At 37.6% G+C, this 12,020-nt stretch overlaps 1 protein-coding gene across 1 annotated transcript in view; it reads right to left on the bottom strand.

The window, feature by feature from the left end:
• Positions 1 to 367: 367 nt before the first annotated feature.
• Positions 368 to 12,020, bottom strand: part of LOC110476206 (macrophage mannose receptor 1-like) — a 29,487-nt gene continuing 17,834 nt past the window's right edge. Inside the window, exons 18-29 of the mRNA XM_077782681.1 lie at positions 11,725 to 11,792; positions 10,084 to 10,184; positions 8,939 to 9,075; positions 7,898 to 8,012; positions 7,199 to 7,395; positions 5,900 to 5,990; positions 4,274 to 4,506; positions 3,301 to 3,466; positions 2,064 to 2,216; positions 1,521 to 1,637; positions 1,152 to 1,313; positions 368 to 381 (exon numbers count right to left, since the gene is read on the bottom strand). Of these exons, the coding sequence (XP_077638807.1) occupies positions 368 to 381; positions 1,152 to 1,313; positions 1,521 to 1,637; positions 2,064 to 2,216; positions 3,301 to 3,466; positions 4,274 to 4,506; positions 5,900 to 5,990; positions 7,199 to 7,395; positions 7,898 to 8,012; positions 8,939 to 9,075; positions 10,084 to 10,184; positions 11,725 to 11,792 (1,554 nt within the window). The remainder of the gene's footprint in view (positions 382 to 1,151; positions 1,314 to 1,520; positions 1,638 to 2,063; positions 2,217 to 3,300; positions 3,467 to 4,273; positions 4,507 to 5,899; positions 5,991 to 7,198; positions 7,396 to 7,897; positions 8,013 to 8,938; positions 9,076 to 10,083; positions 10,185 to 11,724; positions 11,793 to 12,020) is intronic.

The raw sequence follows: 12,020 nt of genomic DNA, 5'->3' as shown, positions 1-12,020 counted from the left end.
GGTCTGTGGCACAGGAGAGACTCCTGTCTCCCTCGATGGGCTGAGTATTGATTGTCTGGAGGGTGGAAACCTGATTGGGGTCCAGGCTGTGTCTCACTGTGGTTTGTTGGAGTTGGGTGGTAGGAGGAGGAATGCTTTGCAAGGTTTTAATTTTGATCTTTGTGTGGTTTTTTTTTTTTTTTCCTTTCTTTCTTTCTTTTATAGTAGTAGCTTAATAAAGTTTTTTTCTGTTATTAAGCTTGGGCCTGCTTTGCTCTGTCCTCGATTGCATCTCACAGCATTCAATTGAGAGATTGCATTTTCATGGGGACACTGGCATTGTGCCAGTGTCAAACCATGACAAGGTTTTCAACATAGGACAGAGATGCTATCCACGATTTACTGGGGACAATGCACAATGCAAAAGTTAGAAAATTAAACCTGATCCCACAGCTACTACAAAAGAAAGTACAAAGGTTTAATGACGGCTACCTACCATATTTTTTAGGTTAGATAATTTACTTTTAACATCTAAGTTACAAGAATAACATGATACTGCTTTCTTGCAGACAATTTCCTTTGTATCTCCACTTGGGAATTAGTCTGGTATATACAGTATTGAGTGAAATTTTCCAGAAATGCTGATGAGACAGCTTCTCTATTGACTTGAAGTTTTCATTTAGAATGGAAATATTCCTCATATCATTCATTATTGCAATACAAACAGGTGACCTTTTAGGATCCCTGAGGCATTACTGAATCAGGCCAATATGAAGACAGTTTGGTATGTTGGGGAGTAATATATTTTTTGAGAATAACAAACTGGAAGAGGAAGATTGATTATTCACATTGATTCCTCCTTGCAAGGGTATAATAACTGTTACAATAATCAGTTCTTGGAATAGTCATACCCTTGCACTGGTGTTTGACAGGTGCCATATCAACACCTGTGTTAGGCACTCAAAAGTTTCTGAAAGTTTCATTCTCAACCTAGGCTGTACAGGACATTACTGCATTTCCATGTAGACAGTGATTTGGAGAGCTTGCAGACTGCAAAAACAGGCAACTACAAAAGGTTAGAGAAGTGGGATATGCCAAACCAAACTGCCAGGAATTACTTCCAGAGCTGTGGTGAAGGGCTGTCACTAAGGGCTGACACACTGAGGATTTACCTTTGGGTTTTTTGCAGATAAATCCTTTTTCTGCAGAGCAATCGCTTTTGTCCCAATAGCCAGAGGGTGCAGTTATTTCCACACACTGATGCTCCACATCCAACTCTTTCTCCTCCCAGTTAACAAAGTCCAGGACAGCATTATCTAGCCACAACCACTGGCCTAAGAGCAACTCACAGAGTAAAAAAAATTAAAACATACCTATTTCATTAATATTTTAACTCCTTAGCTCACCAATTTACTTTATATATATATAATAAGCCACTGTTCAGGGGAAACCCATGGGGTTTTTTTGTAAAAGTATTGTAATTCTCGATTTTCTCATATTAGCAATGCATTTTTCCATTAAAAATTGAAATTTAGACATACCTTCCACATTCTGGTAAAGTCCTATCCAAAAGCCTCCTACTTTATTTCCAAGTGGTTGAATTTTATGAGTCAGAAAGTGAGATTCATCCATGTTTTCTACTGAAACCAAGGTAGCTCCTGAAAGGCATTAATAAGCAAATAACCATAACCTACATGAGTAACCATTGTAATGACCTCCTTTTTTCAGTCTTTACAAACAACTGCTCCTGTATTAATGCTGCTCTGTTGGTGTCTGCACTGCTTCTTGCAGAAGACAATGGAGGTACTCAGAGGCTGTGCCCCCACTGCTGCCCCCAGGATGGTGTCCCACAAGCCAGGACATAATGGGGAATTCATACACAGGGAAGCTGTAGACCTGAGAGGACAGAAGGCTGTACAAAGTGACTCTGTCAGCTTATTTTCATTGTGCCAGCCTTAGAACAGCTTAGTAGGTAAAAAAACCTCCCTTTTTAAAAAAAAAAAAATCAATATCTTTACATTTTTTGTGATAGTTTTGTATAAACGTTGGTACAAATCTTTTTAGTCGATAATGAAGGCTCTCACCTAAGCGAGTGCACTCAAGGGAGGCCAGTGCCCAGGTTCTCTCAGCTGATGTTTCAAGGTAGTAGCAGTGATCATGGTAAGGGATCCAAGCTTGGAATTCATCTCCTTCAGGACAGTCTCCAGGCAGCTCAGCAAGGTCAGTAGGAGCTGTCTCTAAAGAAACCATATGTTAACGAAATTGGTATTGCATTGTGAGTCATCTCTGATTCTATGACACGTGTAAATAGTGTGGGATTTCCCTCGCCTGGCTTTATTTGTCTCAACATCTACTCACAACTATTCCCACATTCCCCCAACCCAGAGAGCAGGGAGAGCCAAACAGTCAAAAGTGTTAAGCATCTTATTTCTCAAATCACATTTCTCAGGAGAAGGACTCAAACTGCATCCTGCAACATCTAACTAACTGCTTTGGCAGTACTTTCTTGGCAGAAAGCAAACCCTGAGGGATGACACAAATCTCAAATTTGCATTATCACAACACAGAAAGCTGTTTTAGGCAAATGATTTATTAATGCCACAGTCCCGTGTTTTCTGGCTGCTTTGTCTCTTCATGTTGTCACTTTATAGAAAAAAAATCCATCAGTGGAGCATGCCTCTGCCAAATCAGACTGTTTCTGATCATGGGTGCAACTCCAATTACCTTTGATGCATCTTGCACTGCATAAGCAGACCAAATATACGCAGCCTTAAAACATAAAAGAGGGAAAACAGCAGGATTCTACAAAATCTAGATGTAAACGTGCCTCTGCATATACCTGCAAAGAGTAAAAGTAACATTCACATTGCCAAGGCTCTTACAGTTTTACCTCTAGCAACAGTGAATGGAAGTGAAACTCTTGGCTGTATTTTAGCTCAGTGTACACTTATGCGTGACCTTCCCCAGGTGAAGTTCATACAGTCAGTGCAAAACCCAGCACACACTAATGTTACACACAGACTCGTGTGATTTATGCGCATGTCTTGTAAAGAGCAAGACATACCTGGAGATAGAGCTTCATCTTATGGAAACAGTTTTACCATTATAGCAGTGCAGCCATATGGATTTGCACAAGAGCCTTCCCTGCGCCTAAATTCATACCTCATCCAATAGCAAATGTCCACATTCTGCTGGGAGTTAGATGCTACCCTGAAACATAGTCCTCTGCAGGGGTAGCCCAAGCTAGAGCAAAACTCTAGGACTAGACAGGCTCACGGAATTAGGAATGTGTCTTTAAAATTGTTACATGCTTTTGCTTACCATCTGATATCATGCAAACTGAAAAGTAGCGTTCATTGCAAGATGCTGTTTTCCAAGTACCATCAAGATCAAGATAAACACAAGCATTGTTTTCCTTTGGTTCCCCTGCTGCCCATTTTGTGTACCTCGTTTTCCAGTTATTGGTCCATTTGTAATAGTCACCAGTCTAAAAACAAAGGAATTCTGGTTATAGATTTTTTTTAACATAAAAAGTTCTGTTACATAATACAGTGTAAATATAATCATGTCTATTTGATTTTTTTTTGAAAAAAGAGGGGACATTTTTAAAAACCCCTTTCACTGTTCTAAGCAATGTCACTGGGCAATTTGAGTTATACAAGAACTACATATGAACAGTGTTCAACACTGCATTGCTTTTGGGAGGGTTTTTCTGAAGTAACAAACTTTTACAATATGGTAAGAAAGTCAGATGAGACAACCTTAGGTATTTAGCAAGTCCTACATCAAGAGAAGCAATTACAGAGAATTTCTCCTCTCTGCTCTGCCTTATTTAGATTAAAATTTGGAGTTATTTGTGCATAAAGATTACTTGACATTAAACATTAAACCATCAGCTTAAATATTAAAATATCTCTCTAATACTCACAGAAGCTTCTATTAATATATTAATAGCTCTAATTATCTGCCTGTATGTTTGACTTTCAGGATGGCCAACAGTCACTTCATGACAGCTGCACTTTCAGTCTGCAGCTTGACTTTTGTTACTGTTTCTAGAACTTTCTACTATCATCTTCTGCTTCTTGCCTAACATTTTCTGTGATTCTTCACTCTGTTTGGTGGATGAAAACCCTTGACATTCTAACAATACCCCTAGATTTTTGTGCATTTACACAGTGAAGCCGTTCAGAATACAATTGTTCAGAATACAATTGTTCAAAACTGGTCGTCCAGAGGACGATTAGAGCAGGCAAGTTCCCTCAGCACCTGCCCCTCCCATCTATCCAGCACTCACCATGTTGCTGTTAAGACCAATCCATACGGGTTTTCCATATTTCAGCATCTGGATCCACAAGAATGAATGGATGTAGGCATCTGAAATGCTGGCAAGTTCCGCAGATTTGTCTTGGCAATTTTTTCTGGCCTCTTCCCATTGCATTTCAGATGAAACGATTGAATATCTACTGTCACCATAACGAGTAAAGACAGAGGCTGAATTTGTTGTTGGCAATTCAGGCTGTGAGGGAACTACAGAGGAAAAACTGAGTTGATGAATTTAAAACATGCTCTTCTGTAGCACTCAGGTTATAAAAAATTGGTCAAAATGCTCAAGTCAATAAAAATCAAAATATTTTTTTAAGCTCATGAACAAAACAACAACAAAAACCTAAATAAAACCAAACAAACTAAATAAAACACCCCCAAACCCAAAAATAATGCCAAACATAACTTACAAGACAGGGAGCAAGTTTGTTAGTGTAATAAGATAAGTGAAATCATGGATGCCCTGAAGTAGATTATACTTTCTACAGACTTGATTGGTCCAGTCAAGTTTGCATATTTCAGATTCTGTGCTTTAAGTTATTTGACTAAATCTGAATATCTGAGTATACATTTATTTCTGGTTACTGGTGGGTAGAATTTAGGACAAGGCATTTAAGGCATTAACTGTTGTAATCCCTAGTCTCAACCTTAGACTTTGAGACCTGATCTTAATTGATCACCACTTGCTGTTCATTCCAACTTCTTGGCCTGTCTGTAAGGGTTGCCAGAATGATGCCTGCATATTTGAATTAGGCAATGTATATTTCCACCCTTATGATTGTAAATGTATTCAGAAGAGCTGGAACTGGAATAAAAAAATTAAAAATGCCTCCATAAAACTATATCTTTGCTGTGCAGGGAGGGGAGGGGGTCTTCTTACAAGCATGTTAGCTATGTTGAGAGTGAACAGGCTGCAGGAACTGACTGAAGTGAAGGATCAGGGAATAATTTTTACTTTAATAAAGCTGAGGCAAAAGTGTTTTGTTATCAGTTCTTCACCTTCTCTACTCCCATAATATGCTTGGACAGCTGTGATTTGTATAATTTAAATTCTACAGGAGTAGAGTCAACATTCATTACTCATTTTGTAATAATGAGTAAAAAATAATGGTGTAAAAAAATAACCATATTCTTTTACAATGAAGATACATCCAAGAAGCTGTACAATTTGATTGACATCACATATTATGGCATTCAGTAGAAATTGTGAGAGAGGATTAAATACTCTCCTCAGATTTGTCCAAGAGAATGGACAGATCACTGCAAGAACATGATTTATACTGCACTTAGACAGGATGCTTAAACCTCTTATGCTTCACTGAGGAAAAAAAAAAAAAAAAAGGCATTTTCATTTATTATTCTCTAGTATTACTCATGATTAGGTACAAAATCCCAATTAAGAATAGGAGATTCCTCTCCAGCAATTTATATGAAATAATTTATACTTGAAACAGCACTGGCTTAACACTGATGGAGCTCTGAAAGCTTGAGATTCAGAATGAGACTCAAAGCTGGATGAAATCACATCAGGTTATATATTCATCTTATCTAACCAAGGTATTCTTCCTCTTTAGGAGACTGGGTCGACAGAACTCACCTGAATTCATCTGGCACACGTAGCCTCTTTCATTGTCACAGCTATCATCTCTCCATTTGCCATCTGACTTCATGATGAAGACACAATCTGTCTGAAGGGGAGGGGAAGAGTCACAGCCATTACAAGAGGCCATGGGGAGGGGGTGAGCTGAAGCTCCTGCACTGCTAGTGCAGGCCTGATGGCAGAGAGGAGCTCATTAAATGCCTGTGTAATTAGTTCAAATTTCCTCGGTTTCTGCTGAGCAGCTTGACCTGATATTTGTTAGCAACCCCTTAAATTTGACCCAGGCTTCCACTGGTGCCAGTTGAGGCCTGAAAGAACTAAATTAATACTCATTTTACCAGTTTTATTAAGAACCCTATAATGACTGTGTAAATGACTAAGGTACCTATAATAAATCTTCTCTGTTCTTATTTACAGTTATGTAGACCTGCTTAAAAAAATTTTTATCAATGAGAAAAACAATATAAGAACTACTGTTAAAAGCTCTAGTCTGGACTAGTCTAACTGAAGCAAGCTCTTTTGCAGAAAGCAGATACTCTGCTTTTTTTATAGTCATTATCAAGTTACCATTATCAGATGCAACAGAATATTTTCTCTTTACTTCCTTATGTTTACTTGCTCCAGTATTTCTTTCATGACTCCCCTGATTTCAAGATTCGCCATAGCAGTCTTTTGGCATGTCATCGAAGTTTCTCCTTTATGCTGATTTAAATAAGTTTTAGTCATCAGTTAGAATTCACTGATGGCAGATGTTAAAAATCTTGGGTGAATAACTGCCAATTATTTCCTCGGAAATTACTACCTTTGGAAAAGAGCCTGAGTTTCTGCAGAGAAAGAGTAATTTCAATGAAGATATCAATTTGTACCATCAGAAATTAGTAAAGCGGTGTGAGAGCACATTAGCCAGAAGTGGGACATACACATAGCCAAATTATTGTTGCATCAAAAATCTTAATTTTGGTTTATCATACCTTGTCTTTGGTGTTGCAGCTTTAGTATTTGCATTAATGCATTTTGGGGACAAACTGATATAAGTTTCTCCAAGCTTCTTTTACAGAGCTGGTTTTTTTTGCAATAGTTCTGATGGAAAGCTTAAAATCCCTCTTCTACAGAACTTTGCCAGACATTTGGGTATATTTTGAATCATTATCAGATGTTTTCCTAAACCCTATTGTTTTCCTAAATCCTTACAAAAGGACTTGTTTCAGCATCCTGTTATTGCTGCTATAACTTTTCTTTTAGAAAAATCAACTAGCTGCCCAAGGTATAGATAGAGGTTATGTAAATTTCCTGTACCTCCAGAGCATCATCTGTCAATGTTTCAAACTCATATAAGTCAAAGTAGCTTTGCTGCTTTTCTGGTGCACCGTTAGCCCAGTTGGTGTAGGAAACAGTGCTTCCATCTGTCCAAAGAAATGTGGACTCTCTGTTGATATCATTCATCCCAATCCAAACATTAGTTATGGAATACTTCAAATGGTAGAAAAGGAAAGCTGGAGAGAAGCAAAGAGTTCTCATTAAGGAAAGCTCATCATTACTTGCCCAAAAGAGAGAAAATATGCAAAAACCCAGAGTGGGGGACATAATAAAAGGATAACACTTTCCCCTACACAGCCCATCTACTGTTAATTAAATGTTTAGATAAGCATCCCTTCCCCACTGTGTATGCATACATAGGGTTTCAGAAAATCCTATTGCCAGTGAGAGAGACAGGAAATACAGATTTCTGTCAGTATGAGAGATCTGTGCAATCACCCTCAGAACTCACTGGAAGTTTCATGAAAACAAAGCACCTGAAAGAACTAAAAATGAACTTAATTTCTTATATGTAATAATTTTAGGCATTGCCTTGCTGTTTGAAGTTAAAATTAACCATGGACTCACCTGGCTAATAAGAAATTTTCATCAGGTAATCCCATATTTTATATTGGAGAGTATAGAGTTTCTTTAGAGAGAGACTGAGATTTTTTCTTTCAATAGAACCTATACACATACCTTGTACTTGTTCATTTGGTATAGTAGCCAGGTTTCCTCCCAAACTGAAGCAAACATCTCGTGCAGCATGCCATGTGAGATTTGTTGTTATATTGGAAGCAAATACTTTGAAACACTGGAAACAAATCAAGCACATTTTTCAAATTAGCCAAGACTGGAACTATTATATGTGACTATTATCTCTAGATAATTAGCTCTAAGATGTACTTTTCTGCAGAAAAAGAAATCAGGGCTAGAATGAGTGACAGAGCTCAGGAGTAGAAAGTCTGGATGTCTGCTTTTCTCCCCTCATTGCACAAGGTGTAATCTGGTATCAAATTAAGTGATTATAATGAGGTCAAGTACATAATCACTTCTCACATTTTCATCTGCTTTCTTCCTGCAGGAATAGAGGCATCATTTGAAACTAAGAAAATGTGGCTTTGGGTGACACAGCTGCAGGGAATAATCTCTACTGTGCTTTGTCCTCCTTCTTATGACTGTGGTTACAGCTGTTCATCCTGCCAAAGGGTGTGAAATATCCTTTGGCACATTGACCAAACATTCTGAGGGTACAATAGCAGCACAGTGGTAGATGGAGCTTCAACTCAGACTGGTACAAACTCTTCTCTTACAGCAATGAGGACTTCCAGACTGTGTCTGAATGTAAGTTGTACTCAAAACAATTGTAGTTCGACATCATCTTTCTGAATTCAAAGCTTTGTAAAGTCCTACAGGCCAAAGGGATTACTCAAATACATTCTTTCTAAACCTTTCCACCGGTTTGGAAGACTGGCCATTACAGACTTCCATTTCTAAACAAAATAATGTACTTGAAGATAGGAGGAGAGGTTTTCTTAAACAGTTACTGTATATTTCAAGCCTGCACAAACTATGCTGTCTAAGTCACCTCAAAAAAAGCCCAGCCATCCAGTCTGCACATTTTGACTAAGTAATTACTCTCCAGATTTACTTCATATTCTTAAAAAATGTGAAGTTTTCAGGATTTTCTCTTCAGTTCTACTGCTTTATACAATTTACTGAAGATACTTGTTGACATACCTTGTTGTTAAAAAAAATCCAACTTTCTGGACATCCTCCGGGAGGCAATGGAGAAGGTAATGTTGAATTAACAGAACTGTTATGTTTTTCACATACAAAGTTATTGTCAGAACCACAGTTAATGTCATTCCACAATCCTGGAAAAAAAAAAATTCAACATGCATTTAATATTTAGTAATAATGATTTATCACTCTTTTTTAATAAACACCATTTTCTCTCTTTTTACTTCCAGCTACGTCTTGGTCTGAAGGCAAAGTAACCATGGCACCTTCAAATAAGCTCTAATGGGGCACTGCAGCCCCTTGTAGTTAATTTGAGCTCCCTGACCCACCTGCTCCTCGTTCAGGGTTCTCTCCACAGTGTCTATACCTGTTTATGGGTTTGTTTGTTTTTTTTGTTTGTTTGTTTGTTTGTTTTGAGCTCTGGCATCATCACATTGCAGGCAACAGGGAAAATAAAAATTTGAAAAGAAAATAAGTATATTTGAAAGTGAGCAAGTTTGAAAAGAAAATTAATAAGAAATGGATGAGATAGGAAATACTAAGTCAATCTAATGACACAATACAGTGTTCAAACATACTGCATGAATTATTTGTAAAACATAATTGAGAGATCAACATGTGCTTACTAAAGTCCCATTAGCCTCATTAAAGTTACAGAAAGAGACCCAAGAAGAAATAGAGCTCTAGGATGTGCAAGAAATTTGCATTTCAGTGTACTTGTAAACATATCTTAGGACATTAGATGTGTTTGTTTCTTTCCTCATTGACTTGTACCTTCAACTCTGATTTCCTGGAGCTGCTATAAATGGTTTCTTAAGTTCATGGTAGAGAGGATAGACTATACAAATTTTTACTGAAAGAAGTAGTGAAAAGTCCTGTAAAAAGGACAAAACCCAGAATGAAATATCTGTTTTAAATTACTCATGGTACTGAAATCTCCCCATTCTAAGGGCATAGCCTCTTCCATGGCTAGTGGTCCCATGACTGGGAAGAGTTACTGCATTGTGCTGGTTTGCCACTGGAAAGAAATTGCAGAAAACAGCAACCAAAGGCTGTGTGACAGTTGACAGCAGATGTTTGACAGCATCAGTTATATCCAAGCACAGACAAATAAAATCTGGTAGTTTTGTATTTTCACTTACCATGCTCTGAAAGCATTACCACACAATTTTCCTCATTATTTGCAAAATTGGGTTCATTAGGAGCCCAGGCCACATAGGTTACTGGAGTTCCATCCACCCAGCTTAAAGAAAAGATATACAAGTAGTGAATAATTAATACCTTCATTTGTGACATGGTAGTCTTACTGAATACCTCTTGAGTAAGAGTGTCTATGAGAATTCATGGGAACTGACTACAATGGAAAGGACTATTAGAGATTGCCCTTTCTTTCCTTGATTATTCTAATTTGCAGAAATTTCTGTAAAATATTTCTGGTTGCAAATTAGAAAAAGAGTACACCAAGCATATTTTCTGTTAATGGCCACAATTGTTTTGACAACATTTAATAAGAGAAATCAAAACCAGTTGTTCATAACACAGAGAAGGATATTAAAATTTTGTCTTAATAGTTATTACAATAACTATTTTAACCCTAGATAATACTGTGCTCTTCAGTCTGATGATTCCTGGTGTATTTGTAGGTGAAAAGAAGAATAAAAATACTCTTCTCTAGATTTACTCTGCTCTGTGGGGGGTATAGGGGGGAGTGTTCTATTTTCCAGTAAGCTAAAAGACATTATGTCAACTTTAAAGTACCAAAGTTGAAACTTTTTCCTGCTTATGTTTACCTGCTTTTTACTTCAATATATTGCTATTGGAGGATGTTTTAACCACGTTTTAATCATGTTGTAATTAAATTTCAAAATTTAGATAAGTAAGCCTGAAGTGGGAAAAAATTCAGCTGTATCATCTATGTCTTGCTGCTGATGATACTATTAATGTAAACAAAGGAGATGCTCACTGGATCCATGAAGTGCTGTATGTCCCTAATTTGACTCCTAAATCAGGAGGTTAAAATCATCTATCAGCTTCTCTCCCCACTCCTTTTCTGCCTTTCTCAAGGTAATGTATTTACATATATTCAAACAATGTCATTAAAATAGAAAGGTTAAAGTGCAAAATCCCCTCTAACCTTTTCCAGGTCAAGCTAGAAGCACTTCTTTTTCACCTCCCAGGCACATCCTAACTAGCAGGTAGGAAGGTAAGCAGTGTATCACGCTCTTCAGTATCTCTTAGTTTTGTGTTGATTTGTGTGTTGGTCTTTTCAGAATACTTGTTACTGTTTCTGTACTGTAAATTACTGCTGAATTTTCTCCTGGAATAGGAGTTTGCAGAGACTACCTTTTGTTCTCATTGCCTGTGTTCTTCCTGACTCTGGAGAATCCCTCTGATATATAGATAAAAAGCATAAGAAAGCCAAACCCTATGATACAGAGCATGTTTTAAGTGTACATGTGTATGTTCAGAGGTAAAAAATTCAGCATAGTGAAGTATCACTCCAATTTATGAGGCAAATTGCTGGAAGAAACTTGAGAAAGTGTGTATGGAGAGTAGAGCTGCCAAGATTTTGTTTGCCTAAGTGTTTACTCAAGGTAAAAAGATTCTTTTACTATTTGTTTTTTGGAGAAATTATTGGACTTTAGAACTATTCCATTTTGCTTTGTACAGGGTATGTGGAACAGCCTTCAGACCTTTAAGAGAACATATTCAGTCCCTCCAGCTTCATAAAATATTATATTTGTTTCTACATGTTAGAAGCTGCACTGATCATCTTAACTTACCTGAACTTTTTATCAAGGCTCACTCTTAGACCAATGAAGTATCCTATTGGCCCTCTCCAATAGCTCTCCTAAATCAGAAAGACACTACTTCAATTAAAAAAAAAAAATATTTGAAGCAAAACAAGCAGAAATTGATACACCATTGATTAGGTCCACAGAGCAGCCACTGAAGTCCACAGCAGTAGAGCACCTGCTTGCAGTTAACCACAGCAAAGTGCTTATGTGCCCAGGCACAGAAGTCAGGTTTTTATCTGGGACACCAGAGCCAAGACCTGCAGCACTGAAGGCCCTTAGGA

Source organism: Lonchura striata, chromosome 1 (genome assembly GCF_046129695.1).
Source record: "Lonchura striata isolate bLonStr1 chromosome 1, bLonStr1.mat, whole genome shotgun sequence".
In the NCBI taxonomy this organism is placed as follows: Eukaryota; Metazoa; Chordata; class Aves; order Passeriformes; family Estrildidae; genus Lonchura; species Lonchura striata.
This window is presented reverse-complemented; position numbering and strand designations above follow the sequence as displayed.